General features: G+C 43.8%; 1 protein-coding gene across 2 annotated transcripts in view; it reads right to left on the minus strand.

The window, feature by feature from the left end:
* dipk2ab (divergent protein kinase domain 2Ab) overlaps positions 1 to 27,376 on the minus strand; it is a 58,707-nt gene that overhangs the window by 22,208 nt on the left and 9,123 nt on the right. For both annotated transcript variants that reach the window (XM_053636792.1, XM_053636801.1), the window contains exon 2: positions 16,953 to 17,831. In XM_053636792.1, coding sequence (XP_053492767.1) covers positions 16,953 to 17,606 — 654 coding nt within the window. In that variant the 5' untranslated portion in view covers positions 17,607 to 17,831. The remainder of the gene's footprint in view (positions 1 to 16,952; positions 17,832 to 27,376) is intronic.

Below are 27,376 nucleotides of genomic sequence, written 5' to 3' on the forward strand. Positions count from 1 at the left end.
TCGAACACGCTCCTGAAAATAAAGGCGGCAAACCCGGCATGGGCCGGACAGGCAACTTGGAAATGATTTGGAGGGAAACGTAAGAAGAAAGGCGATGGAGTGGGGAGAGAGTGTGAGTGAGTGGTTAAAAAAAAAAAAAAAAAAAAAAAAAAAAAACACAAGATGCAAGACAAATGGAGAAAAAGGAAGAGGAAAAGTGCCTTAAAATTTCCACGAATTCACAATGGCCGCTTTGCATAAGCATTGTGATTGCATTACTGGCACGTAGCGGCCACCTGTTCAAGCTCTCATCAATTAAACGAATGTCTGAATGTAGAACCATGTAAAAAAAAAACAAAAAAAAAACATGAATGTGGTGGATAACAGAGTTTGGTATTGAACGTCAATGTGATAGAATGTGACACTGAACAGTGCATGCATCTATTTTCTGGTTATCAGGAGGATCATAACTGTACAAATACTTTGCAATGTAACTACATCCAGCACAACCATGACATCTTTGTTGGATATAGATTAGTTTTAATTAAAAATTGTTCCAGGGGTCCCAGCAGTAACAGTAGTAGTGGTAACAATAGTAGCAGTAGTAGTAGTAATAGTGATAGTAATAACCGGAGTAGTAGTAGTAGTCATAATAGTAACAGTAGTAGTAGTAATAACAGGAGTAGTAGTAGTAATAGTACATTTACATTTATGGTATTTGGCAGACGCCTAGAGGTTTGAGACCAGTCTAGCGGTGCTAGAGGATCGGAGGGAGCGTGGTGCAATGCAGGGTGTGATAAGTGATTTGAGGTAAGTGGGTGCTGGTCCATTTTTGGCTTTGTAGACAAGCATCAGTGTTTTAAATCTGATGAGGGCAGCTACAGGAAGCCAGTGGAGGGAACATAGTAATGGGGTGGTGTGGGAGAACTTAGGAAGGTTGAAAACAAATCGAGCAGCTGCATTCTGGATCAGTTGTAGAGGTCGAATGGTGCTCAGAGGCAGACCTGCCAGGAGTGAGTTGCAGTAGTGCAGTCTCGAAATTACAAGAAGCTGAACCAGCTCCTCGGTGGCCTGTATGGATACTAATGGACGAATCCTTCTGATGTTGTAAAGGAGAAATCGACATGAGTGTGTCAGATCATCAATGTGAGAGGAAAAGGACAGTTGATTGTCCATGGTTACCACAATTTGTGTGCAGTAATGGAAGGTGGTATCAGAGAGTTGTCCAGGAAGATCGCAAGATCCTGACATGGTGATGAATCACCTGGGACATACAGCAGTTCAGTTTTGCTGGGATTAAGTTTCAGCTGATAAGCTGCCATCCATGATGAGATGTCTGCCAGACATGCTGAGATCTGAGCAGAAACAAGAGGATCTGAGGGAGGGAAGGAGAGGATGAGTTGAGTGTTATCTGCATAGCAGTTGTATGGAAACCCACGTGAGGATCTGACCTCACCAAGAGATCAAGTGTAGAGGGAGAACAGAAGACGACCAAGTACTGGGCCTTGTGGGACACCCGTGGAGAGTTCATGGGGAGCAGATGAGAATCCCTTCCACGTCACCTTGTGTGAACGGCCTTCCAGGTAGGAAGCAAACCACTGCCATGCTGCACCACGAATTCCGAGACTCATGAGGGTGGACAAGAGAGTCTTGTAGTTGACTGTGTCAAACGCTGCTGAAAGGTTGAGAAGGATGAGGACTTATGACAGTTTGGCTAATCTAGCAGCATGTAGCTTCTTAGTAACAGCCAAAAGGGCAGTCTCTGTGGAATGTGATGGTTTGAAGCCGGACTGGTTAGGATCTTGGAGGTTGTTCTGTGAGAGGTTGAGAGACAGTTGATTTTAGACAGTGCATTCAAGAATTTTAGAAAGAAAAGAGAGAAGTGATACCGGTCGGTAGTTGCCAATATCAGAGGGATCCAGAGTGGGTTTCTTCAGGATGGGAATAACGCTTGCTCTCTTGAATGCATTTGGTACATGATCAGATGATACGGAGCCATGGATGGTAGTTGTGATGAAGGGGAGGATGTCTTGTAAGATGGTCTGGAGCATTGTGGAAGGGATTGGATCCAATGGGCAGGTGGTAGGATTTCAGGACAAGATGACCTGCGGGATCTCATCTGTTGCTAGATTAGAAAAATGTGCCAGTGAAGGAGAAGAGGAATCCTCAGTGGGTAGTGTAAGAGTTGGGGCAGAAGTGAAGGTCTGGCAGATTTTTTTCAATCTTCTCATCATAAAAGGTGGAAAAGTCTTCAGCAGTCAGGTAGGACAGAGCAGGAAGAGCCGGTGGGTTGAGTAGTGAAGAAAAGATGATGTGGTCTTGTGCAGAAGTTTCCAGCTTTTCCTTGTTGAATGCAGTCTTAGCAGTAGTCACTTCAGATAAGAATTTGGACAGGAGAGTACAGTAAGAGGCAAGATCTGTGTCGAGTTGTGATTCCTTCCACTTTCTCTCTGCTGTTCTTAGTTCTCCCCAATTGCTCTGTAACGCATCCGACAGCCAAGGAACAGCATAAGAAATCTTCTTGGGTTTAGAGGATAGAGGGCAGAGGAGGGCCCTCGATGAGGAAAGTGAGGAGAGGAAATTGTCTGTGGTTAACTGCAATGGTAGGGAGGAAAAGGAGTCGGGGCTTGGAAGGGATGATAAGGTGCAGGAAGCTATGGAGGAAGGCGAGATAGAATGGAGGTTTCAACAGGGAGGAGAGAAGAATCGACAGCTGGTTTTAGGCAGGATAGGGGAGGATGATGGTTAAGAATACCAAATGATGATCAGAGGTGTGGATTGGGGTAGAATTGATGTCTGTAGCTGGAGAGGGGCAACTGAAGACCAGGTCCAGGATATTTCCTGCCTTGTGTGTGGGTGGGCAGCTGTTGAACGTCAAGGAGAAGGAATGCAGAAGAGGGAGAAGGCAAGAGGACTCGAGCTTGTCAGAGGGGAGGTTGAAGTCTCCACGGCCTGTAAGAGGGGTGCTGACAGAAGGGAAAAGACTGAGGAGCATGTCCATTTCTTCAAGAAAGTCTCCAGGAAGACCAGGACCTAGGGGACCAGGAGGGCGGTAGATGACTATGATGAGAAGGTTGATTGGTACCAACAGCAGTAACACTAGTACTACCAACATCAGTAACAGTAGTAGTAACAGCAGTACAACCAACAGCAGTAACAGTAATAGTACTAACAACAGTAACAGCAGTAGTAGTAACAGTAGGAGGAGCAGAAGTAGTAGTAGTAATAGCAGTACCAGTAATAGTACTAGAAGCAGTAGCAGTAACAGGTGTAATCGTAGTGGTACTAACAGTAATAGTATTTGTTTTAGATTTTTATTATATACTACTACTACTACTACAACAACAACAACAACAGTCCAGCTTGCCTGGTTCCATAGCAGAAATGTTATGCAGCACAAATTTGCGAAAACAAGCTAGGCTAGTTCGTTAGTCAATACTAGCTAGCTAACAGAGCTGTTGCAGTAGGATTTTTTGTTTGTTTTGCATATCAGAACAAATGGGGCCCTGGTCAGCATTTATTTCTGTGAAAGCAGTCTTACAAAAAACAGAACATGGCTCCTACCTGATAGAAAGAGCACCTCAAGCCAAACCACAAGTACAGCTTGGCAAGTAATACTCATCACGCTTTAACAAACAAAATACAAGCTTTAACACACTTGTTCTGTCAGCCAGGTGGTGGAATGAACTTCCCATGGCTGTCTGAACAGCCCAGCCCTTCACGGTCTTCAAACCCAGGTCTTTACTAAGCACCTGAACAAACATTTATGGCATTTGGCAGACGTTCTTATCCAGAGCGACTTAAGTTGATCTCATTTTATACTGAGCAGTTGAGGGTTATGTGCCCTGCTCAGGGTTCAGCGGCGCTGGGATTTAAACACACAACCTTTGATCGGAAGGGGACTACCCTACACAAACCCTATTCATGAACAATAAATCATACTGTACGACTTGTTGTCTTTATGCGTCTAGGCAGAATCTTAGCGGATTGAAAGCTTGAGATTTGTTATTCAAGACAATCGAACACTTCTGTAAGGTGCTCTGGATAATACTATATGCAGAACACTGACACGGAGTACATGCATTGGTGTGAAAAGTTGGTTCCAAGACCACTTTGACCGAAGCGAATTAGATCACGTACATGAACATACGTCTTAAAGCAGGTCACCATTATGGCTGTAATGTTATGTGCAAACGTAAGAATATCAGCGGCGGATCGGTATTCTACACAAGCTAATGTTATTGGTATCAGAAATATATACATTTTTAGAAATTAGATCATCTTAAATTGTAACAGTAATTTATGACGAGCGGTTGTGTTAATGCGGAGATAAAGTCCATCTCTGGAGACTAAGAGAAAGGGTCTCCCCCTTCTCAAGGACGTTAATGCAATGCTAATGTAATCTAATGAAGCTGTCAATCACAGACAGACAGAGCTAATCGGTGCGTCCAGGATTTCACGACTGCAGAAATAGACGTCTGAGCTGATCTCTCCCTCCTCCATGGGTGTGATCCGTCTCTCCTCCTGGATCACATGACCTGAACTCCGGGCCTGCACTCTCTGTCTGGTTCTTCATGTCATTTCATCTTCTTCTCCCACCGGTTTGCAGCTCTACCACAGTGTCCTTTATCTCAGCAGAGTTTCTCGGGTCTCGGTGTGTTCCTGTGCTTTCTCCTACTGCTTCCGGGTCAGGGACACCTTCAGTGCAGACGTTAGTGCCGGGGTCACTGCATTAACATTGGGTACAGTGTTTGCGTCGGTGCTGTTCCTGCACCACTGAGTCACTGCTGTGCGAGGCGTGCACTCTGGGATACGGATCCCAGGTCCTCAATCACCTGCTTTCAAACCATTTACACCTGCTATACCTGACTGATGTAAATTCCTCTATTTAACTAAATGAGATGAATGAAAACCAAGTGCAAACTTAGAAAAATTGGCAAGAAGCCACAGAGAGAGAGAGAGAGAGAGAGAGAGAGAGCGCGAGAGAGAGAGAGAGAGAGAGATGTCCAGCTGAAAAGGAAACTGAGACTCTGACAGATAGCCAGCCACTGCAGGCTGAAACACACCTGTGACCCCACATCTGCTCACAATGACCTTCCAAACACACTCCTCTGGGAGGCACTGTGTGTGTGTGTGTGTGTGTGTGTGTGTGTGTGTGTGTGTGTGTGTGTGTAACAAAGCTAAGATGTGTTGTACAGTACTGGCAAGTTTGTGTTTCACAAATAAAATTTGTCAGCTTGCTAATGATCACGTGTTAGAATTAAGCAGCAGCTAACAAGCATTTTAATGACATTCACACAGACACACACACAGCATGTCTCAGAGTGCTCAGCTGGGTGTGGCAATGTTCTCCAGTCCTCAGGTCTCCAGGGAACAAGCCCAGACAGGCACTCACTCTCACACACACACACACACACACACACACACACACACACACACAGAGATCAAGTGTCCACTCAGAGACAGTGAAACCCACCAAACACTCCCAAAGGGCTGCTTTAAAGCACAGAGTGAGTGGGGGTCTCTACAAAAGACAAATAAACCAAAAGGTGAATAGAGAATTGTACACACGCACACACACACACGCACACACACACACACACACACACACACACACACACACACAAAGACAGTAGGGCATCTGGCATTTTGCTGCCCATTAAAGTTTAAAAACGGGCCAGGACACTGGGGGACAGTCACGTGGAGCCCTTATAATTCCACTGTCGAGTAAACACCATACCATGCCATACCACACACACACACACACACACACACACACACACACACACACACACACACAGTAATCTTAGCATTAAAGCTCCAGGATACACTGAGAATGATGCTGAACACAACATGATAGACGTAATCAGCAACTATTAACTGCCTACATCTAAAGATGTGGTAAACTGTGTGTAATAAAGAGTCCAGCAGTGGGCGGTAATACAGCCGAGCCATTACACGTGCAATAATCATTCTTTAACATTTATTACTAGTACAAATAACGTGGAAAACTGTGTAGCGCATGAGGGAAAAAAATCATTTAAAGCCACGGCCTCAGCAGAAGGGTTTTAAATGCCTGGGAAAACCTACCCACGCGCACACACACGCACGCACACACGCACGCACACACGCACGCACACACGCACGCACACACGCACGCACACACGCACGCACACACGCACGCACACGCACACACACACGCACACACACACGCACACACACACGCACACACACACACGCACACACACACGCACACACGCACACGCACGCACACGCACACGCACGCACACGCACGCACACGCACGCACACGCACAAACTTCAGTGTACCAGAACAGCAACTTGAGTCAGTATGAGGAAGTGAAGGTTTGATATTTTGTCTATTAAAAAAGAAAGAGAGCGAGAGCGCGCGCACGAGAGAGAGAAAGCACTGTCATTTTAGTTTTCATTTTTATTTATCATTTTTAATAAATTGATGCTTTTAAATTGACAGTGATGCTTTATATTGTATGTAAACAATCATGCCAATAAAGCACTTTGAAATTGAAAATTTTCAATCTTGAAAATTGAAATTGAGAGAGACAGGGAGAGAAACACACAGAAGAGAGACAGTGAGAGAGAGATACACACAGAAGAGAGACAGTGAGAGACACACACAGAAGAGAGACAGTGAGAGCGAGAGAGACACACACAGAAGAGAGACAGTGAGAGCGAGAGAGACACACACAGAAGAGAGACAGTGAGAGCGAGAGAGACACACACAGAAGAGAGACAGTGAGAGCGAGAGAGAGACACACAGAAGAGAGACAGTGAGAGCGAGAGAGAAACACACAGAAGAGGGACAGTGAGAGCGAGAGAGAGACACACAGAAGAGAGACAGTGAGAGCGAGAGAGACACACACAGAAGAGAGACAGTGAGAGCGAGAGAGAGACGCACAGAAGAGAGACAGTGAGAGAGAAAGATACACACAGAAGAGAGACAGTGTGAGAGAGGGAGATACACACAGAAGAGAGACAGTGAGAGAGAGAGAAACACACAGAAGAGAGACAGTGAGAGAGAAACACACAGAAGAGAGAAAGTGAGAGAGAGACACACACAGAAGAGAGACAGTGAGAGAGAGACACACACAGAAGAGAGACAGTGAGAGAGAGACACAGAAGAGAGACAGTGAGAGAGAGAGAGAGAAACACACAGAAGAGAGACAGTCAGAGAGAAACACAGAAGAGAGACAGTGGGAGAGAGAAACACAGAAGAGAGACAGTGAGAGAGAGAAACACACAGAAGAGAGACAGTGAGAGAGAGAAACACACAGAAGAGAGACAGTGAGAGAGAGAAACACACAGAAGAGAGACAGTGGGAGAGAGAAACACACAGAAGAGAGACAGTGGGAGAGAGAAACACAGAAGAGAGACAGTGAGAGAGAGAAACACACAGAAGAGAGACAGTGAGAGAGAGAAACACACAGAAGAGAGACAGTGAGAGAGAGAAACACACAGAAGAGAGACAGTGGGAGAGAGAAACACACAGAAGAGAGACAGTGAGAGAGAGAAACACACAGAAGAGAGACAGTGAGAGAGAGAAACACACAGAAGAGAGACAGTGAGAGAGAGAAACACACAGAAGAGAGACAGTGAGAGAGAGAAACACACAGAAGAGAGACAGTGGGAGAGAGAAACACACAGAAGAGAGACAGTGAGAGAGAGAAACACACAGAAGAGAGACAGTGGGAGAGAGAGAGCATCAAAGTGACAGTGAGAAAGACACACACACACAGACACACACACACACAGACAGTGAGAAAGACGCACAGAGACGATATCACATTCAGAATCTACAGTTGTTCTGAAATCAGTGCTAAAAGGAGCTGTGCCTAAGGACTAGGGATGTCACGAGAACCGATATTTCGGTACCAACATTCTTAAAACGTGACGGTACTTGTTTTTCTGGAGCGGCGTTGGTACCGTTCTAATAGAGGCACGAGGTTGCAATTCTTCCGGAACTGAAGGGGGCAGCAAATACGGGCAAGTGTTTTAGTCGGTCCACAAGTGGTGAAGAAGAAGAATAACAACAACAACAACAACAACAACAACAACAACAACTACAAGCACACGGGAAAAACTGCGGAAGTTTAGCTCCGCCCGACTCGTTCAGAGGAAAGAGGGTACGGAATATGGAAATACTTCACATTCGAGGCGGAGGACAACAAACACATAACTGATGCTGTGAAGCCGGTGTGCAACCGATGCTAGCGTTCATTTCAAACAAAGCGAGGAAACACCTGGAATTTGGCGAAGCCCCTGAAAGACGGTCCTATATTATATTATGTGTGTTTGAGGCAGCCGCACTGTTGCTGTGAAATCAGCTAGCGTTATGCTCCGTGTAATGTTAGCGATAGACAGTTATTTGTTAACGACGCTAACGCACTGCGATGTTATAAACCACCTCCGAATGTTCCACCATGCATCTCCATTCAGCCCGTGTCCTGTCAGATACACGTAGCCTAATGTCACTAATAATTATTCACATGTTCATGCTGTTAATAAATCTTTTTGGCCTGCCACCAGATCAGTGAATTTACACTAATGCTTGCATTCAGAGTATGAGGGGTGTGTGTGTCTGTATGTGCGTTTAGGAATGCACCTGCACTCGTTGTCAGACAGTGTTTGATAACTAAAATACCCCGCCCTCGCTTCTTTTTTTTGCCAGTATCATCCAGACGAGGATGTCCTCCAGGAGAGTTCTTAATGATTTTTTTTTTCATTTTATTTTTATACCACACTGTGGTATCGAGTATCGTGTACTTTTGGTGGTATCGGTACCGACTCCTAGATTTTTGGTATCGTGACATCCCTACTAAAGACACGGCGTTTGGAGGCGAGTCAGTTTCCCCGAGCGCTGACTGATTTCTCTAGATAATTACTCCGAGGAAACGAGTCATCCGTTATTCATGCCGTCTCACAGGTAGCACACACGGGCGCGGGCATTTTACGCCGAAGCACCGTGTCCACAAATCACCGCTCACTGATGTGCGTGTCGGCCGCAGTCACTCGGCACAGGTGTGCCGAGAAAAAAAAGCGTAATGTGGGCATGAGAGTGTAACAGCAAGGAAGCAGCAGGGGCGAGGAACCGAGCCTGAAACACCACAGGGCATTTACTTAACTAAACACAGCTGCCGTTTATATGAGCCACGTGGGCAGGGGATTAGGGTTACAGGGAGCCAGCTCATTCAGGGGTAACAATCTGTGTGAGATACACGGTCACACACGAGCAAACACACACACACACACACACCTCGTCCTGCCACCCACCCTTCTCTCTCTTCAGCTACATACGGCATCCGGCGAGGGCTCGTCCCAAATCTCCACTCTGCCTTACACTAACAGGATTGAGGGTGGACACAAAGGTCACTCCACTGTAATGAAAGACCATCCGAGTCGCTCAATAAGAGGACTTTAGCAGGGTTAAGCCTTCCTCGTTCAGAAAGTACCTGGAATCCACAGACCCGAACAAAAGCAAGGCGCTAATTAAAGACCTGCTCTTTTTAAAACCATTCACAGGGCTGCCATGAGCACGGAGCCTGCGAACAACGACGTGAAAAACGTGACGCGCTCAGATAATCTGATCAGACACGACAGGATTCGGAAGAAGAAAAATAAGCCCCCAACATCTGGATTTTCTCAACAGAAGCTTGTGTAGTACTGATTTCTTTTTCCTGATCGCAATTTTCCATTTTTCCGTGATCAACGATTTCATCGTCTGGAAACATTCGGCTAAAAATAACAACACAGGAAAGCGAGCATTTCTACCGTTTCAGGTTTAGGAAGAGTAGAGGAGGAGTGATACTTTTACCAGCTGTGCAGGCAGGAAACTCAGCAGGGTAGGGGATTCGTCAGTCCCTCCAGAACGCAAAATCAAGGAAACTCCACAATAATCCCAGGAGCTTGAAAATTTTTGTTTTAAATCACTGAAGGTTCGGACCGAGACGTGCCACGTGACGTCGTCGTGACACGCGTTCGGCCAAAACGTTCTTCGATTCACGTGCGTCGAACGTGAGCACAGCTAAAAGGTCTCGTTTACCAACAAGCATCAGTTGTTTGTAAACAACAACAAGTGATCCGCGGCAACACCGAGCGTTTTCGGCCGCAGCAATCCCAAACTCTCATTACAGGTAATTCCGCGGTAATATGTAGTAAAAAGTAAACGTAAACAACAACAACAATAAACATGACGTAATCCTTTTAGAAATCAGTTGTCTAATGTTCACAGTGCTGAGCAAAAAAAAAAAAAAAAAAAAGAAGAAATAAATAAAAATCGGCATATTTAATCACTTTCTACCGTGTAATATTTATAAAGTGTTACATTCGACACTTTGATGTAGGACGATTTAACATTTTTAAGCTTTTTTAATCTTCTCTTACCTACTGAAAACCAAAATATTGTAAACCATTATGAAATACAGGTTTGTATATAAATATGTACAGTACAGTTGAACGTACAATGACAGCTTTTTTTTTAACATTATCGAGATAAGATTGGAGGGGAGGGAGGGGGGAGGGGGGTTGTTGGGAGCTTCCCGGAAGTGTCTGTTTATATTGGAGGGTTCCAATCATTTCAGATTCACATGTCGGTTGGCTCATCTCTCGTTTTTATTAGAGCGCTGGTGGCTTGCAGAAATATTTAGAGACAATAATTGAATGTCTATACACACACACGCACACACGCGCTGATTCTAAAATCAGGATGATGTTTCTGTGAAATGAAGTTTAATGGCTATGTGACTAGCTTCTCTTCAGCCGCTCAGTAAACAGCAGCACAGGCTCCATTTAAAAACGCAAACACTGCCATGTGCTTGTTCAAAGGCGCTCGGCTGTTTGCTTTTCCTCAGCCGCCGCCGCCGCGGCAGAGGGATGAGCCGAGGTTCGACTGTGTGCGAACGTTCCCTTTATTTTTGCTTTCCTCCCTTTTGTACTGCGACCTGCTCCATCCAAATAAATGACTTCCTCTTGACACTGCCTCTGTGGGAGAGGGGTGAGGGGAGAGGTGAAAATGATGAAAAGAATAGAAGACGGGAAAACAGAAGAGACGGCGAAAGAGAGAAGAGAAGAGGAGAGAAGATGCGAGAACAGCAGTGAGGAGAGCAGTTCCCGAGTTAACCTCGAGGCTTGTCATCTCCTGTTGTCTGGATGACTGAGCAGATGTTGCCTGCGCCAGTGTGTGTGTGTGCGTGTGTGTGTATAAAATGGCTGGTCACATGCTCCAGGCGAACAGTGTTTGATGGAGTAGCTGCTTAAATGAGGAAGCAAAAAAAAAAACCAAAAAAAAACCACCCGGGTTTGTTAGAGGAGGGAGGCAGCTCAAACCGGACACTCTCATTCCGTCTATTAAACACACGTAGAACCTGACAAGGCCGGGAATTTGAGATCCGGAAAAGCTGAAACACGAGCACTTGACCTACACGGGGCTGTGGTGTAATAAATGCCTTTGATGGGAAAGTGGGTCACTGAATTACTGACCTGTAGATGTGAAGAACCCCTGCTAGGCTAATTAGCAGGAAAAGAAAAGAGAAAAAAAAAAAAAAAGAAAAAGAAAGAAAGCTTTTATGGCTGAAATTTGGCACATTAACAGCGTGGAAGTAGAAAGGATTTTGTAAAAACACTCTCTCTCTCTCTCTCTCTCTCTCTCTCTCTCTTTTAAAAAATTTATTTATTTATTTATTTTTTTAATAGACCAGGGTACTTCCAAATTCTTGATTCTGATTGATAAGAAGGTAGTGATTTATTCTTTTCTACATTATCTACATGATCTACATCATGGTTGTTATTAACAAAGAAAAATGTCTAAAACATTATTATAAGAAAATGTCAGAGAGGTACTAGGAACTCTGCTTTGTGTTGGGCTGAATCACACCACCCCGTTGTTGATCATTTTCCTATAAGAGCACCTCCCAAAGGGGTTCTATTCCTTCTACGTAAAGTGCCGCTATCTCAGTAAGACGCCGAGCCCAGTATCTCAAAGAGAGTTCCTGTTGCTATCATTTCAGCTTCTAAAAACATTTACTACTCAAAGCCAAACTGACAGGCACATGACTGTGGGAATGTTATTGGCGAGCTATGTTTTTCAGTGGGCTTTTAGAGGGACGATGCGTCGTGGGCCAAACTCGAAACAACGCTCGGGATTGTGTTCCAGAGACAAAGAGGGAGTCTGGTTTCTCACACAGCCAAGCAGGAGGAGGGGGGGTCGGGATTTTACAGCCAGAGCAGAGCAGGACGCCAAGTTGGAGTGCTGGTATGCTTGCTCTTCGCTAGCGAGAAAAATACCGCTAAAAAAGAGCAATGAAGCAAGTTTCCATTGCGTGAATGCACAGCTCAGCAACTCGCAAACCTGACACTTCCTGACTGAGCCTACGCTTGAGTCTAAACAAGTCAGCTCGATCTGTTTGAGGTCGGATACTCGGCTATGCAAGCTGTGTGAGGAGCAGGACTTATCAAAACATCACACGTGCACAAAGCAAACGGTGATCGCAGACAGAAACCATTCATTCTTTAAGTCTTTCCCTGCTCTAGAAAGCTCCGCCTCCTGCCTACGCTCGGTCTCTCGGAGGAGTGGGAGCAGAGGACGGGGCCTCAGGTGCAGCTCCCGGCCAAGTGCTTTGAGCAAGAGGCTTATCTCCAGCCACACACACTCCTCCTGAGGAGCACGAGTCAAGTTCACAAGTTCAGTGTAAAATTAACTATTTATGAGGGGCCTAAGCCCATGCAGTTGGAAGATATACACCAGAAAGAGCAGTCAAGAAAAAAAAAATCCACTGCAATTTGAGTGGCGCGTTATCTCGAGGAAAGACATTCACGTCAAAATGTTAAATGAGAAAACAGCCAATGAGAGAGAAATCAAATTAATTAGCCGACACGCGCAGCAGATCCCTGAAACCGGTTCTATTTGTGTGCGAGGGCAAGGGCAAAATGGAAGGACGAAAAAACTGTTTCCATGACAAATTATTTGGCATGTCATACCGAAATGGAAAACCAAACCAATATGCCCTCAACATTTTTCTCAATTTTCTTTTTTCTTGTTTCGGAATAAAATATCCACAAAGTCATATGAGAGATAGCTCTTGCATTTAGCACTGTGAAAAAGCAGGACGCGGCAGAGATCTCTCCGAGACAAAGGCCGTTTCTCAATATACGTTCTTAAGCGGACTCGCGTCCTCGTGTACTCGTTCTACATCATCCGGCGCCAAAGTTCAATTCCAATACTCAAGAACACATGTACCAGAGACGCGTGAAATTACCCGGATGTGCTCTTGATATCGGACGCAGGCCTGAGCGCACTGAACCCGCGTGAAGTCCCAGAAGTCCCTGCGGCAAAACAATAGCAGATGATGGAAGCCTGTCCCATGACTGTAGTTGTAACATCTTTTTAATGCCAATTATCAAAATAAATCAAAATATGCATCTAAAAAGAATGCTTTTGATATATTATTTAGATTGAGACTGTATATGAGGATGAAACGTGCTGGGACGGTCCATCGCACAACAGGAAGCTCACAGCACATTTCAATTCTCGCGAAGATGTGTTCCATGTCCTCCCGCCTTTCCGAGTTCGCTCTTCCGAGCTAACCTGTCAAGGCCGGTCTTTTTAAAATGAAAAAAAAATGTAATAAAATTTTGTAAAAAACGCAAGTTCTTTGCGTCCTTAGAATTTGGCAAAGCCAAAGAGTGTGCAGTGTGTGCGCCTTGTCTGCAAGCCCTAACTGTCCACCAAACTGACGCAGTGTGAAATGGTCAGTGATGGATAGGTGGTCTGGCGACTCTTAATTGTCCCTAGATATAATGAGACTTTATTGGTCACGTATACATTACAGCAGAGTGAAAGTCTTTTCTTCGCATACCCCAGCATGTTAGGAGGTTTGGGTTAGAGCGCAGGGTCAGTCATGATACAGCGCCCCCTGGAGCAGAGAGGGTTAAGGGCCTTGCTCAAGGGCCGAACAGTGGCAGCTTGGCAGCGATGGGGCTTGAACCCCCGACCTTAACCGTCAAGCCACCACTGCTCCCCCCGCGGATCAACCGCAAACTTGACATCGCTAGTGCTCGATCAATCCCTATCGAGCATGGTTGATATGCTTTTCGCTTTCTCATGCACTCACTTTCAGTGACATCATTCCGCTCTCATGTCCACTTCACCAACTAAATCCAATCTCACTAGCGTTATTATTATTGCAGAAAGTGCAATGAAAAGACGCTTTATGGCACAGAACATCGTGCTTGTACTTGACCTGATTCTAAAAAGTCCAGACAACTTTAGATTAGATTTTTTAGACTCAGTTATTTTTCCAATTACTCATGAACTATTTCAATGAACTGCTGAATCTAGGAAGGAGCAAATGAAAGCAAACAGGAAAACGCTGACGGAAACGGATAAAAATGAAAAGGGCACACAGAGAGAAAACAAGAAGGTAAATGGGAACGAGAAAGAAGACGACGGCGCTTCCCACACAGACTTTACTTGGACGGCCTGCCCAGGTATATTAACGACCGCCCGAGTATATTAGGCGACCCGTTCTTGCATCATTTTTTTCATCCGTCCGACGCGATCTGCCGTCGATTAACTAGCGGATAATCTCCCATCGCTCTACAACCTTCCGTGCCGGTTCGCTCTGCTATCGTGAGAATACTCTCCTAGTACGGAGACCTGCGGGGGAAAAAAAATATATATAAATATCACGGCAATGAATTAAGAATTCGCCCCCTCGTTTTTGTAAATCGTGGCCATGTTGTACTAATTCGTGCCCTCCTTTTGACTGAAGTAAAACGAGGAAAGGATTTAGTACAACATAGCCACAACTTACTAAAACGAGGGACGGAATTCTTAATTCGTTGCCACGATCTACACAGTATCATTTAAGCCTGGGTGCCCCGCCTTGGCTAATCTCTGAAGGACAAGACGCAAGCTCAGATGATGCAGCTGCTACCCAGTGAAAGCAAAGAAATATACCCAAACCTCTGGACTTTTAGCGTAAGCAAGGCTGGTCATCCCCATCTCCAGGGTTCACTGTGCGAGAGGTTTTTCAACCATGAACAGGGGAAGTGGATTTTAATCTTTCTTTCAGCACTAAATGTATTTAGCATCCAATTCCTGTAGAGTTCATTTAAAGCCAAGTGCCTGCTTTTCATATTTTTTTCAGGTCAAAACTGACCTGAGAAACAATTTGAAAACGGGAGCACCTGGCTGCACGTCTGTGAATATCAATAAAACCCAGAAAGATTAAGTGCCCTGACAAACAGTGCCAGGTTCGTACATGTGAAAGAGTTTGTTTTTTTTTTACTTCGTCTTACTCTTCCCATGCGGGTTGAACGAGAGAAGGCTTAGGGAAGTGGTTGGATGTGTGAAATAGATCATGTGAAATCAATATAAATATTCAGTAAATCAAAAGTCAGACATGATTCGTCGTCCGTCACATGTAGTAGACCGTTGGCGAGTAATGGCAGCCTTTTCCACCGCGAGTATATTTCAGACCTGTGGGAAGTACTGGAAGAAGAAGAAGAGAGACCGAGAGTGAGCACACGACTAATCAGAAATTTATCGACTCGAGTCTCTGAGGAGCTGAGCTCTCTTTTGTCTGTCCAAATGCCTGCAGGTGCATGAGGGATCCTGCGATAGATCAGTGGTCAGCTCAGACACCGAACGTCTTCACAAAGCCGTTCTTTTTCTGTCCTAGTTCTTCACGAGCCGCAATCAATGCCGGCTGAAATTGGAATTGATTGTCTAATCAGTATGGGAAATCACAGCCAATAACAGACTATAATATCTATTACCATCATTTCAACACGAGACATTAAACATGATGGATGATGATATCCCGACTGACATGAGGGATGAGAAAGCAGACACATCTTCCTAATTCGGTTTATTTAACCAAACCCGTTTTGATGGGTTATTTTTTGAGATGTCTCGGTTATAAACGCAGTTTCGGAATTTAAAACCCATTGACCATTAGATTAAATAATTGAACACACATGGGGGGAACCTCCTCGCACATCACAGCTACAGTCAAGCCCATCCAAGTGGAGTTAGAAGCTGCAATTAAGGTCTTGCAAAGAGAGCAACGAAGGAAGATTACAGACGAAAGCCTGTTTCAGGCTCGAAACACACTGTGACTTACACAAGAAATATGGCCATGGGAAGAAAGCGATGAGGTGGGGGGGAAAGGCCTATAATTTTCAGCAACATTTTCCGAGCCCATTTGCACCCTGTCGTATTGACAGGTTCCATTCTGCTCGGAGAGTTATCGAGGGCAATTCAAAGACAAACATTATAATCAGCCTGTAACCTCACAACTCGTACATTACAGGTAGGAGGATTCTGTCAAGATGTCTCAGACGGTTTGTGAGAACACAGTATGCATGTTCCAGTAATCAGTTACACTGAAATACTGTCATCATGGCTGCTTTAAAAATAATAAACATCTGCGCATTCTGTTTACTAGCATGAAGAGCATTTTGGGGAAGTTTGTACTTCTTAGATTAAGACGGGATTTACGTGAACAATCTGGCCAAATGTGATGCCATGTCAGGGGTGGCAAATCAGAAATCCATCGGCTAGCCCACTGCGCAAGTGAAAGTTCCAGTGGCCTGCCCAGTCTCATGTTTTGGTTGCCTGGAAACTTAAAACAAATGGTAGCTAATTAATCAATTCTTGCTTAGAGGACGACTCAGCCATCATAACTATCATTTTATAAGAAGGTGTCTGAGATAGCATGTCGTGTTTGCTCCCTTGATAAACGATCAGCATGTCCTACCGGATGCCCGGGCTAGTGATTTGTCCACCCCTGCATGTATTCATCTCCGCATAGACAATATTAATCTGTTCACAATCAATTAAACACTTTCAGTGCCTTGGTGAAATAACTGTATAATCATAAGATTAACCATAATAGAAGACTGGACAACTACCAAGAGTAGAGATGTCAAGACCCACCTGCAGAACCAAAGGCTCAGGGTTAAAAGCCAGCGTCATCAGAAGCTGCATCCTCTCTGTGTCTTTGAGATTTTTCAACAGGAAGCTTCCAGAGTCTTTAGTCTCAGCATATCTCCTGACTATCCGGTCTAGCAGTCTCTGCGAGGGGCAGTGGACCAGGTCAGACCAGCCCTCCACTACGTCAGGCGTCAAGAGGCGAACATCTCCATTAAGTCGTGCGAACTCTGTCTTGTACATGGCCTGGATGAGGTCACAACGAGGTCGACCGGTAGCCCGCTTGCAGATTTTCTGGTCGATGTCCGCCAGCTCCTGGTTGGAGCCGAGGCGCTTGAGGACGATGCGGCGCGTGCCTTCCCGTGGCTCGCCGTACTGGGCAAAGAAAACATTCTTTACATTGAAGACGTCAAGAAAACGCAGTCGGCCCCACGACTCAAAGGATACTTGTCCGTTCATGAACTTGCGGCACCAACTGGTACCGAAGCAAGCCGGGCACTTGTTGAGATGGATGAAGCGGCGGTCCGTTAGCTCGTTCTTCTGAAAGGAGGCGAGAAGAGTGTGAGTGTTCATCAAGAACACAACAAACAGGCCCACGATAAAGATCAGCTTCAGGCAGCGGTACACTCGGCCCAGTTTGAGGGGCAGGAAACGCAGCATGTTCAGGCTTGGGGTTGGGAAGGGGTGTAAGGAAGAAGGGTGGGGAGGTGAGGAACCTCAAAGGCAGGAATCACTGGTGTTCTATCATTGTGTGCTGGTTCTTCATCTACAGTTGCCAGAGAGGAAGAGAATGCTGATGGAATCTCCCTTTAGGCAGCACTGACAGGATGCTGGGAGACATCCTCTTGGATCCAGCTAGGACTGCACCATAGAATGCCAACAATTCTGCAAAGGAACAAAGAACAACAAAGTCAGTGACAGAGACAAGACGATGCAAATCAATCTACGTTTACGTTTCTGCCTTTGTTTCAAGGCACTGTCAGAACAAGCCAGTTTCATTCATTCCTTATTTCATCTTCACTAACTGCAACCTGGTTAGAGGTGCAGTGGATCCGCAGCCGATCCCGGGAACACTGTAGGAGCGAATATCTCCAGGATGAGATGACAGTCAATCACAGGACACCACTTGTATTCATACACATCATTCTTAACTAGGGGCACCAATTCACCCATCAGCATGTTCTTGGAAGGTCGGAGGGAACTGGAGATTCCAGAGGAAACCCACGAAGATAAAGGGAGTGCAACCATAGTGCTCAGGATAGAACCACGGACCCTGGATATGTGAGGTCGGAGTGCTATCTGCTATACCAGCGTACCACTCAGCTGGTTCTACATTAACCGCAATGCACACTGGGATAGCATTTGTTTTCTACCTTTCCAAACTGGGAAAAACCGCTATAGAAGATACACAGCAAAGGCAAGTTTTCTGTAGAGTTTTAAATGACTTAACTTCACCAACTGGAGATGTCGAAAAGCATTATGGTTATCATCGTCGGGACACGATGCCACATCCATCGGTGATGGATGCAGAGAAAAAACTGAACTAACTTGTCCTCTCTGGGTGGAGGGGGCAGCATTACTCGCTCCCATAATTCAGAGTGGTACTAACCAACTGTGGGATTCTGAAGGCTCATGTAATGTATACTGAGTGTTCAGCTGCCACGAGACCTAGCACAAGTAGAAGTTCTAGAAGATGTGGTGGCTTCATGTGTCTTAGAGAAAGCATATAACAGAAGATAACTAAATAGTTGGTAGGACCACATTAGAAAAAATGGGTTTAAAAAAAATAACAGCAACATCATCATCATGGATCCTTGCCAGATGATTAAGCTGCCACACATTTTGAACAATCTTGCCCTGGCTTATTTCTCCTCCTGGGAAAACGTCATCAATACCGGATTTTAAAAAATTAAATGAAATGAATGACAATCGAACCTCTCCGCTATTAATAATTCCAGTTAGTGATGATCCCTCAGAAAGACAGCAGTATTTACAGCAGTAGAAATGGCCATACGCTGCTACGGCTTCAAAGTGGAATGCACTGAAGCCAGTACTTTTCATTCAATCAATTCACTCTAGTTTGAAACAGAGGTTCAGCTGTGTGTCACAAGGGAAGCCAAGCTGAGCACAGTTTACCCTTTGATCAGAGGTGCCTAATCAAATGTTAAACTTAGTCTAAAGTCACTGGCCTTTTGGCCTTTGGGAAAAAAATATGGTTTGTGTCAGAGTTACAGTACAATGAATACTTCTGGAATATTATACCTGAAGAGGAGAACCGTTCCTTCTACAGTCATCTGAAAAAAAATAAGTACCCCCCCCATGGAAATTGTTTTTTTTTTTTTTTTTTTTACGTATTTGGAGAGACAAACATTTGATCCCAGTATTTTATCCCGATATTTCAAACTACTAACATCGGAGTCTGTTGGCCCAAGGCTTTACTAACCGGTTCTGTTCCTGAATGTCTGAAAGTGGCCGCTGTTTCTCCCCTACTTCAGAAGCCTTCTTTGGACACATCTGTCTTAAACAATTATGACCCTATCTCAGTGGTTCCTTTTATCTCCAAGGTACTGGAAAAAGTTGAGATGTGTCAACTTCAGTCATTTTTAAATGAGAACCAAATTTCAGAAGTCTTCCAGTCATGAACACTCTCACAAAAAAACCACTAAAAAAAAAACCCCACAGTCGTGGATCACCCAGGTAACGACACATATTATTAAGAATCAAGGGTATGTAAACTTACGAATGTGGTAATTTTGATAAATTCGGCTATTATCTTGTCTAATGGACTATATGTAAACATTTGTTATGTGAAATAGCTTCTTCAGGACAGAACTAAATCAAAAAACAACATGGGATTTTTATGATCTCTATTATTTTGTTAACAGTATTCAGATTTAGCAGATTCTGCAAGGGGTATGCAAATTTTTGGGCACAACTGTATCTGTAGCCTTCGACACTGTCGATCACACGTTGCTTCTATCTAGATTAGAATCCCATGTGGGGCTAAAAGGTTCGGTTCTTAATTGGTTTAAATCCTATCTATCGGAGAGATATTTTCCCGTCAGGGTTGGCAATTTTACCTCCTCTGCTACTCCCTTTGAATCTGGACTTCCCCAGGGCTCTATTCTGGCACATTCGTTCTTCTCCCTCTACATGCTCCCATTAGGTCCGATTCTGAGAAAGTATGGCGTATCTTTTCACTTTTATGCGGATGATACTCGGATCCACCTGCCGTTAAAAAGAAACGACCCTTCAGCATCGCAAACTCTTTTATCCCGTCTCAATGAGGTTGAGCTCCGATTGGCCAGTAACTTTTTGACTCCGAACGAGTCCAAGACCAAGGTTATAGTTTTCAGTTCATCCGATAAATTGTAGTTTAATAACACCTCTCTGGGAAATTTGTCAGTTTTTAAATTCTTACTGTGTATGGAACCTGGGTGTTTTTCTAGACAGTCGGTTATCATTAGACAAACATGCATCCTCTGTTGTTATACAGAACGTTATTTACTCTCCAAAATAAAACATTTTCCGTCTGAAAAATGCCTTGAGTCATGCCTTTAAAACCTCACGTTTGGATTACGGTAATTCCCTGTTCTGCTGTATATCTAAGTCCCAGGTAGCTCGACTTCAACTGGTTCAAAATGCTGCAGCTAAATTTCTTTTAAAAAAATAATAATAATAAATGGTCACAAATATGATCATGCCACTCCCACTCTGCAAGCTCTCCACTGGCTTCCCGTCCAAGTTAGGATCGATTTTTAAAATTCTTCTATTTGTGTGTAGACGCTTACATAACCTTGCTCGTAACTACCTGTCTGATCTATTGTGCCACTACAACCCTCCCAGAAGTTTAAGATCTGGTAACCTTAACCTACCGACAGTCCCTTGTTCAAGGCTAAAACGCAGAGGAGATGGAGCCTTTTCGGTGGTGGGGCCTGGACTGTGGGATAGCTTGCCAGTGCAATGTAGCGTAGCACCCTCTCTATCCGTTTTCAAATCTCTTCTGAAAACATATTTGTTTTCCTTAGCTTTTAATACGTTAATTGTCACTCTTTGTTATGTTTTTTTTTTTTTTTTAATATTGTATTTGTTTACCTTGCTCATGTACAGCACTTTGGTCAGTCGTGAGGCTGTTTTAAAAGTGAGCTGAACTCACATTTACATTTATTCATTTTGCGGACGTTTTTATCCAAAGCGACTTACAAATGAGAAAATACTAACAAAACTTGAACCTCTTTGAAACAGTGCCTATTAATAAAGTCGATACACCATCAAATGACACATAAAACTGATATTTTATAGTAATTTTCACAATTTAAAGTAACAAAAAACTGATCAGTCAGATGGGAAAAGTAAGTGCACCCCTACATTTATCACCACCTTCAAATCCATAAAATTAGAATCAGGTGTTGAAGATTGGATGCCGGTGATTAGAACCTGCTTAGGGAGTGCAGGTGGAACCGGTCTTATTTAAAAGTCTCACATCTAGTGTCTGGTGTTCCCTTCATTACTGAGGTGTGTGGTGTCTGCCTTGAGATTTACAAAGATCTCCAAAATTATTTGAAATGCATCATTCCACCGTAAGGAGAATAATCTACAAATGGCGCAGATTTCAAACGACTGCCAACTTGTCCAGCACTGACCGTCCTGGCAAGTTCAGCCCAAGAGCATACCATATTGTGAGAAAAAAAATCAGTCTCCAAGAAACCCAAAATTTCATCATAGGATCTGTTAGTAAGTCTTGCAACTGTTGGTGTCAAAGTGCATGCTTCTACAATCAGAAAGAGATTGCACAGATTTGACCTGCATGGGAGGCGTACCAGGAAAAAGCTTTTGCTGTCTGAAAAGAACATTAGCGCGAGACTACAGTTTGCCAATGAGCATACAGGCAAAGACCAGGCCTTTTGGAATAATGTGCTCTGGACAGACCAATCAAAGATAGAGTTGTTTGGCCACAGTAACAGCAGACATGTTTGGCGCAGACAAAAGACAGCTTTTCAGGAGAAGCACCTCATACCACCTGTGAAGCACGGTGGTGGAAATGTTATGGTTTGGGGTTGCTTCGCTGCCTCAGGGACTGGACAGCTTTCATTCATTGATTCAAATATGAAATCTGCATCATATCAAAGAGTGCTTAAAGATAATGTGAGGCCATCGGAATTTGAACCAAAAGTGGACCTTTCAACAGGACAATGATCCTACGCGCACGAGCAAATCCACCAAGGAATGGCTCAAAAAGAAGAAACGGAGGGTTATGGAATGGCCGAGTCGAAGCCTAGATTTGAATCCCATTGAAATTTTGTGTGGGGATTTGAAACGGGCAGTACGTGCAAGAAAGTCCTCAAACATATTGTAACTGAAAGAATATTGCGTGGAAGAGTGGTCACAAATTCCAGCAAACTGATGTCAGAGACTGACACAGAAGAAAATCCCATCTTTTAATATTTCTGTTGAATGAATGATTAACAAAACCACAGGGAAAATGAGCTTTTTCAAAGTATATCGACTTTATTAACAGACACTGTTTCAAAGATGGTCAGATCGTTGCTTGTCCGAAAAGCCAACAATTTCCATGGGGTGTACTTATTTTTTCACATCACTGTAGAGTCTAGACAGGATGTGCCTGAGGCATGTAGGGGGTCACTGAAACAGTCGGATGACAGCGCTGCAGACTTGCTGAGAAGAGACAAAACTCGGCACTTGTATCTCAGGAATTACAAACAATACTTCACTCCGTTAGCTCAGACAGGCCCACCACTGACATCTTGGATGTCACCTTTCAGCGCCTTTCTTTCTTAAAGATAATCCATCCGTCCATTTTCGGTAACCACTTATCCTACACAGGGTCACAGGGAACCTATCTCAGGAAACTCTCAGGTTGCCAACCCATCGCAGGCCACAATCGCACACGCATACAGTAAATTTAGAGATGCCAACCAGTATACATCACATGTCCTTGGACTGGGGGAGGAAAGCAGAGTACTCTAAGGAAACCCCCAAAGCACAGGGAGAACATACAAGCTCTGTGCACACAGGGTGTCAGCTGGAATCAAACCCCTAACCCTGCAGGTGCGATGCAAATATGCTAACCTCTAAGCCATCGTACCCCTTCTAAAAGATAAATGACTTCCAATAACTTTGTTTGAGCCATATCCCTTACGACAATGTCAAAATGGCATAACTGAATCACTTTGAAGTTTATTAGGACAGGCATATCAAAAGCACTGTCTTTCAGACAGCCCTTAGTAGACCAATGATCAATGAGCATGTAGATATTCTCTGCATATTTTAATCTACCTCTGTGAAGTGCAGGGTGATGACAAGCAAGAGGGGCACCACTTCAAAGAGGAAGTCAGTGAACAAGTACGCCATTCAACTACATTCACCTCAACCTGAGTAAGTATTCCCAGGCCATTCTCAGGCTCCTGAACCGAAAAGTACATAGCTTGCCAACAGTAAATAAAAGGTGGGGTCGGCACGGTGGTGCAGTGGGTTGCATGGTTGCCTCACAGCTCCAGGGTCCCCGTTGTGATCCCAAGTTTGGGTCTGTGTGGATTTCCTCTGTGTTCTCTGGTTTCTTCCTATCGCTGAAAAGATCTATTAGCTACACTCAGTTGGATATGTAGAAGTGTGCAATTAGGTCTGTGCATACTGAACTACAGTGGTCTGGTATCCTATCCAGGGTGTGTTCCCACCACACACCCTGATCTGGATGAAGTGATTCCTGGAGATGAATGAATGAAATAAAAGGTAGAATTATGCAAGTTAGAGCAAACTAACTAGGTTCATTATTGTGTTAGCCATTAAGTTATTTTGGGCAGCATTTTCCTATACTAGGCAAAAGTGAGACTTTCTAGAAAACTGTCTTTCTTTTGTGTGTTTCAGGGCCTTAAAAACAAACTCCGTGACTATACTTCCACTGAGAATGCACATCACTGTTTTTCCTATAATTATGCTTTAAACTGAATGTGATTATGCCGATATATGGGGAAACGGATGTGTTCTCAGAAGCAATTTCTGTTCTACCAAGCAAAGTAATTGGTAAATTGGTACAGGCAGGTGGATAATTTGAGAAGGGTACCCAAAGAATTCTAACTGGATGAGAACAATGGGCCAGTTTATCTGACAAAGCCAAAGAAGAGGGGGGAAGAAAAAAAAAACACAACAGGCAACTGAAGCATGTGGATCGACAGAAAATGAAAATAGTAGGGGATTCAGTGTAGTCCAGTAAACAGCAGCGGGTAACAAAAATCGCAATTACATAGAGATAGGCAGATACTGTGCATTTTCGGAAAATGTGGCTCTGTAATTCTCAGAATGACCCTGGAATGCATTACCCACCAAGTTATCGTTATACAAATTTTAAAAAATAAGCCCAAATAATGAGGTCAAAGAGGAGCTCAGTATTTGGAAAGACTGGCATATTTATGTAGAAAACAACAAAGCAGAAGTCCTGACCAAGATGACATTCAGCTTTACTTCTCACAAACCAAGCACAAAAAAAAAAAGGATGTTAAGGCTGGTTTATACTTCTGTGACTTCAGAGCTTGCCTTAACCAACCTTCAGACAAATGGTGACTGGCTGAGACAGGGCGGTTTGAGTAGTATTGCCAATATAATTCTTTAATTTGAAGGAAAACCTGGCCTCACATTGAAGCGCCACTATAGTGAGCATTAACCATCTGCTAAGTGCTGATGTGCAGTGAGAGAAGGGAGAGAGAGAGAGAGAAACGTCTGAGTGGAGCTCTACTCATCACCGTGGCCACAAAATGCAGCTCAAATGTAGCTATGTTTTATTTATATTGAGTTATATAACTGAAATATACTTGCAATTCATGTTAGGTAACACGTGCATGGTCGAAGGTTTTAGTAAACATGAAGCTACATTTCAGAGATAGTATGAAGTGGGCAATGTCCGTGCTCGTCTTAGACTTTATTGCTGTGAAAAGCCGAATAAGGGTACTATACGCCAGTGCTAAATACCACAAACACGTCCACGCAACTGCACAGGGCTCATTCTATTGCAAACACACACACAGCAGAGTCACTTTGCTGCATTCAGCAGCCTGGTCTTATGCACATGCTGGATAATATAGCATACGATATAGAATATAGTATTTTGTAGTTTTCCAACGAGAAACCACAACCGTGCTGCTAATGGCACAGAGCAGAAATACAGTTGCAATCAAAATGATTCAAGCCCCGTTGCAAATCAGGTTTACTGACAAAATTGGCAGACTTTCAGCTGTTTGCGATTGAAATAGTTCAACACGACGGACGCTTCAAGTGGTTTCCCCAAATTCAACTGGAAATGGAACTTATAATGATTTCTCCAATCTCAAAATTAATCACCCCCCTGAATAGAATCCCTCACAACAGCACCAAATATGAAAAACAAGTGTTGTCTCAAGCACACCTGATGTGACTAATCGAGGGCTTTACAAGTTGCACCAGGTGTGCTTGAGCTGGAACACATGAAATACCTAAACTGGCTAGGGGCAGAAAATATATAAATACCTAGACGGGGCAGAAAAAGGAAGCTATGAACAGCTGCAAGCAGATTTGTGAGAAGACAGGTTGTGAAAAACCCTCGAGTGACTGCAGAAGACCTGCAGCAAGACTTGGTGTAACAGGCACTGAGGTTTCGGTGAGCACAGTAAGGTGCGTACTAAACGCAGGTTTCCATGCCAGAACTCCAAGATGTACACGTCTACTGACCCAAAAGCACAAATAACTCAAACTCATATAAATGAGCCACAGAAGTTTTGGGATTCTGTTCTGTGGAGCGATGAAACAAAACTGGAACTTTTCGGCATGATGGATCAGCGGTATGTCTGGAGGAAGAAGAATGAAGAAAGAACACTCTGTCCACAGTCGAGCATGGTGGTGGCGCGGCGATGCTCTGGGGCTGCTTTGCATCCTCTGGCGCTGGAATCCTGCAGCGTGTGGAAGGCGAGATGGATTCAATGAAGTATCAGGAAATCCTAGGAGAAAACATCATCCCGTCTGTGAGGAAGCTGAAGTTTGGGCATCATCGGATCTTCCAACAGGACAACGGTCCCAAGCATACCTCAAATTCCACCAAGGCTTGGTTGTATAAGAAGGCCTGGAAGATTCTACAGGGCCATCACTGTCATCTGTCTTGAACCCCCTAGAAAATCTCTGGTGGGATTTGAAGAAGGCGGTTGCAGCACGCAAACCCAAGAATATTACTGACCTGGACGCCATTGCTCATGAGGAATGGGCTAAGATTCCTCAGGAACGCTGCAGAAGCTCTGCATCTCGTTTGCAGCAGGTCACAGCAACAAAAGCATGCTCTACTAAGTACTAAAGATGCTTGCCATGAAGGGGGTGAATAAATTTGTAACTGGAGAAATCATTATAAGTTGCATTTTCAGTTGAATTTGGGGAAACCACTCGAAGCATTCGTTGTGTTGAACTATTTCAATTGCTTTTGTTTGATTTGTTCATTGCAAACAGCTGAAAGTGAGGGTTGAATCATTTTGATTGCAACTTTAGATCTCAAGTGGACGAACAGGTTTTGTGCATGTGTCAAGCGCACCCCATGTGCAGTGTAAAAGGGAACATTGATTAAAATGAGAGCATTTGACAGGGTCCTGCTGAGATACTCGCTCGGTGACTCGCCTTTTTTTTTTTAACACTCACACGTTAGTGATTCTGACACCAGTCCACTGAAATCACACTTCCTATTCGACATGAACTTATCGTTCATTTCATTAAAAAAAGAGCTGATACAGGTGATATAATTATGATCATCATCATTACTATTATTGTAAGTGAAAAGACCTGGGGTCGCGGTGGTGAGGCATTGGTAAAGCAGTGCGCTGCAGTGTTAGCGACTCTATTCAGGGGAAGGCGGCTAATGTGCGATCAAAGACGTCATCGGTTAAATTGCATTTTCAAAAAATCCGTCATGATCATTTGCACATTAAGACGTGAGGCACTAGAACAGATCAGAACTGCGTTATCAGAAGAGAATTAAAGTTTTATCAAAATAGAACAGTTTTATCAGAACAGAATAAAATGTTTTTTTTTTTGTTTTTTTTTCCAGAATCGAATAAAACGTTACCGGAATTTAAAAAAAAAAAAAAAGAAGAGAGTCATCCGAATAGAACAGAATTGAACTTTATCAAAATGGACGTGAAGATAATAGAATGGGAGCAGAGTTTTAGCAGAAAAAAATGAAATAACACAGAACAGAGTTTAATCAGAATAGAACAAAACAGAACAGAGCTAGAAAAGAATTCTAACAAAAGTACAGAACTATCAGAATAGAATAAGACAGTTTTATTAGACTAGAATAAAGCTGGAATATAATAGAATTAAAATGCCAAAAAAAAAAAAAAAAGGGAATAGAATGACCAGAATAGAATAGAATTTTAAACACAAAAAGGAATAGAATAGAACTA

Source organism: Ictalurus furcatus, chromosome 1, assembly GCF_023375685.1.
Source record: "Ictalurus furcatus strain D&B chromosome 1, Billie_1.0, whole genome shotgun sequence".
NCBI classification, from domain to species: Eukaryota; Metazoa; Chordata; class Actinopteri; order Siluriformes; family Ictaluridae; genus Ictalurus; species Ictalurus furcatus.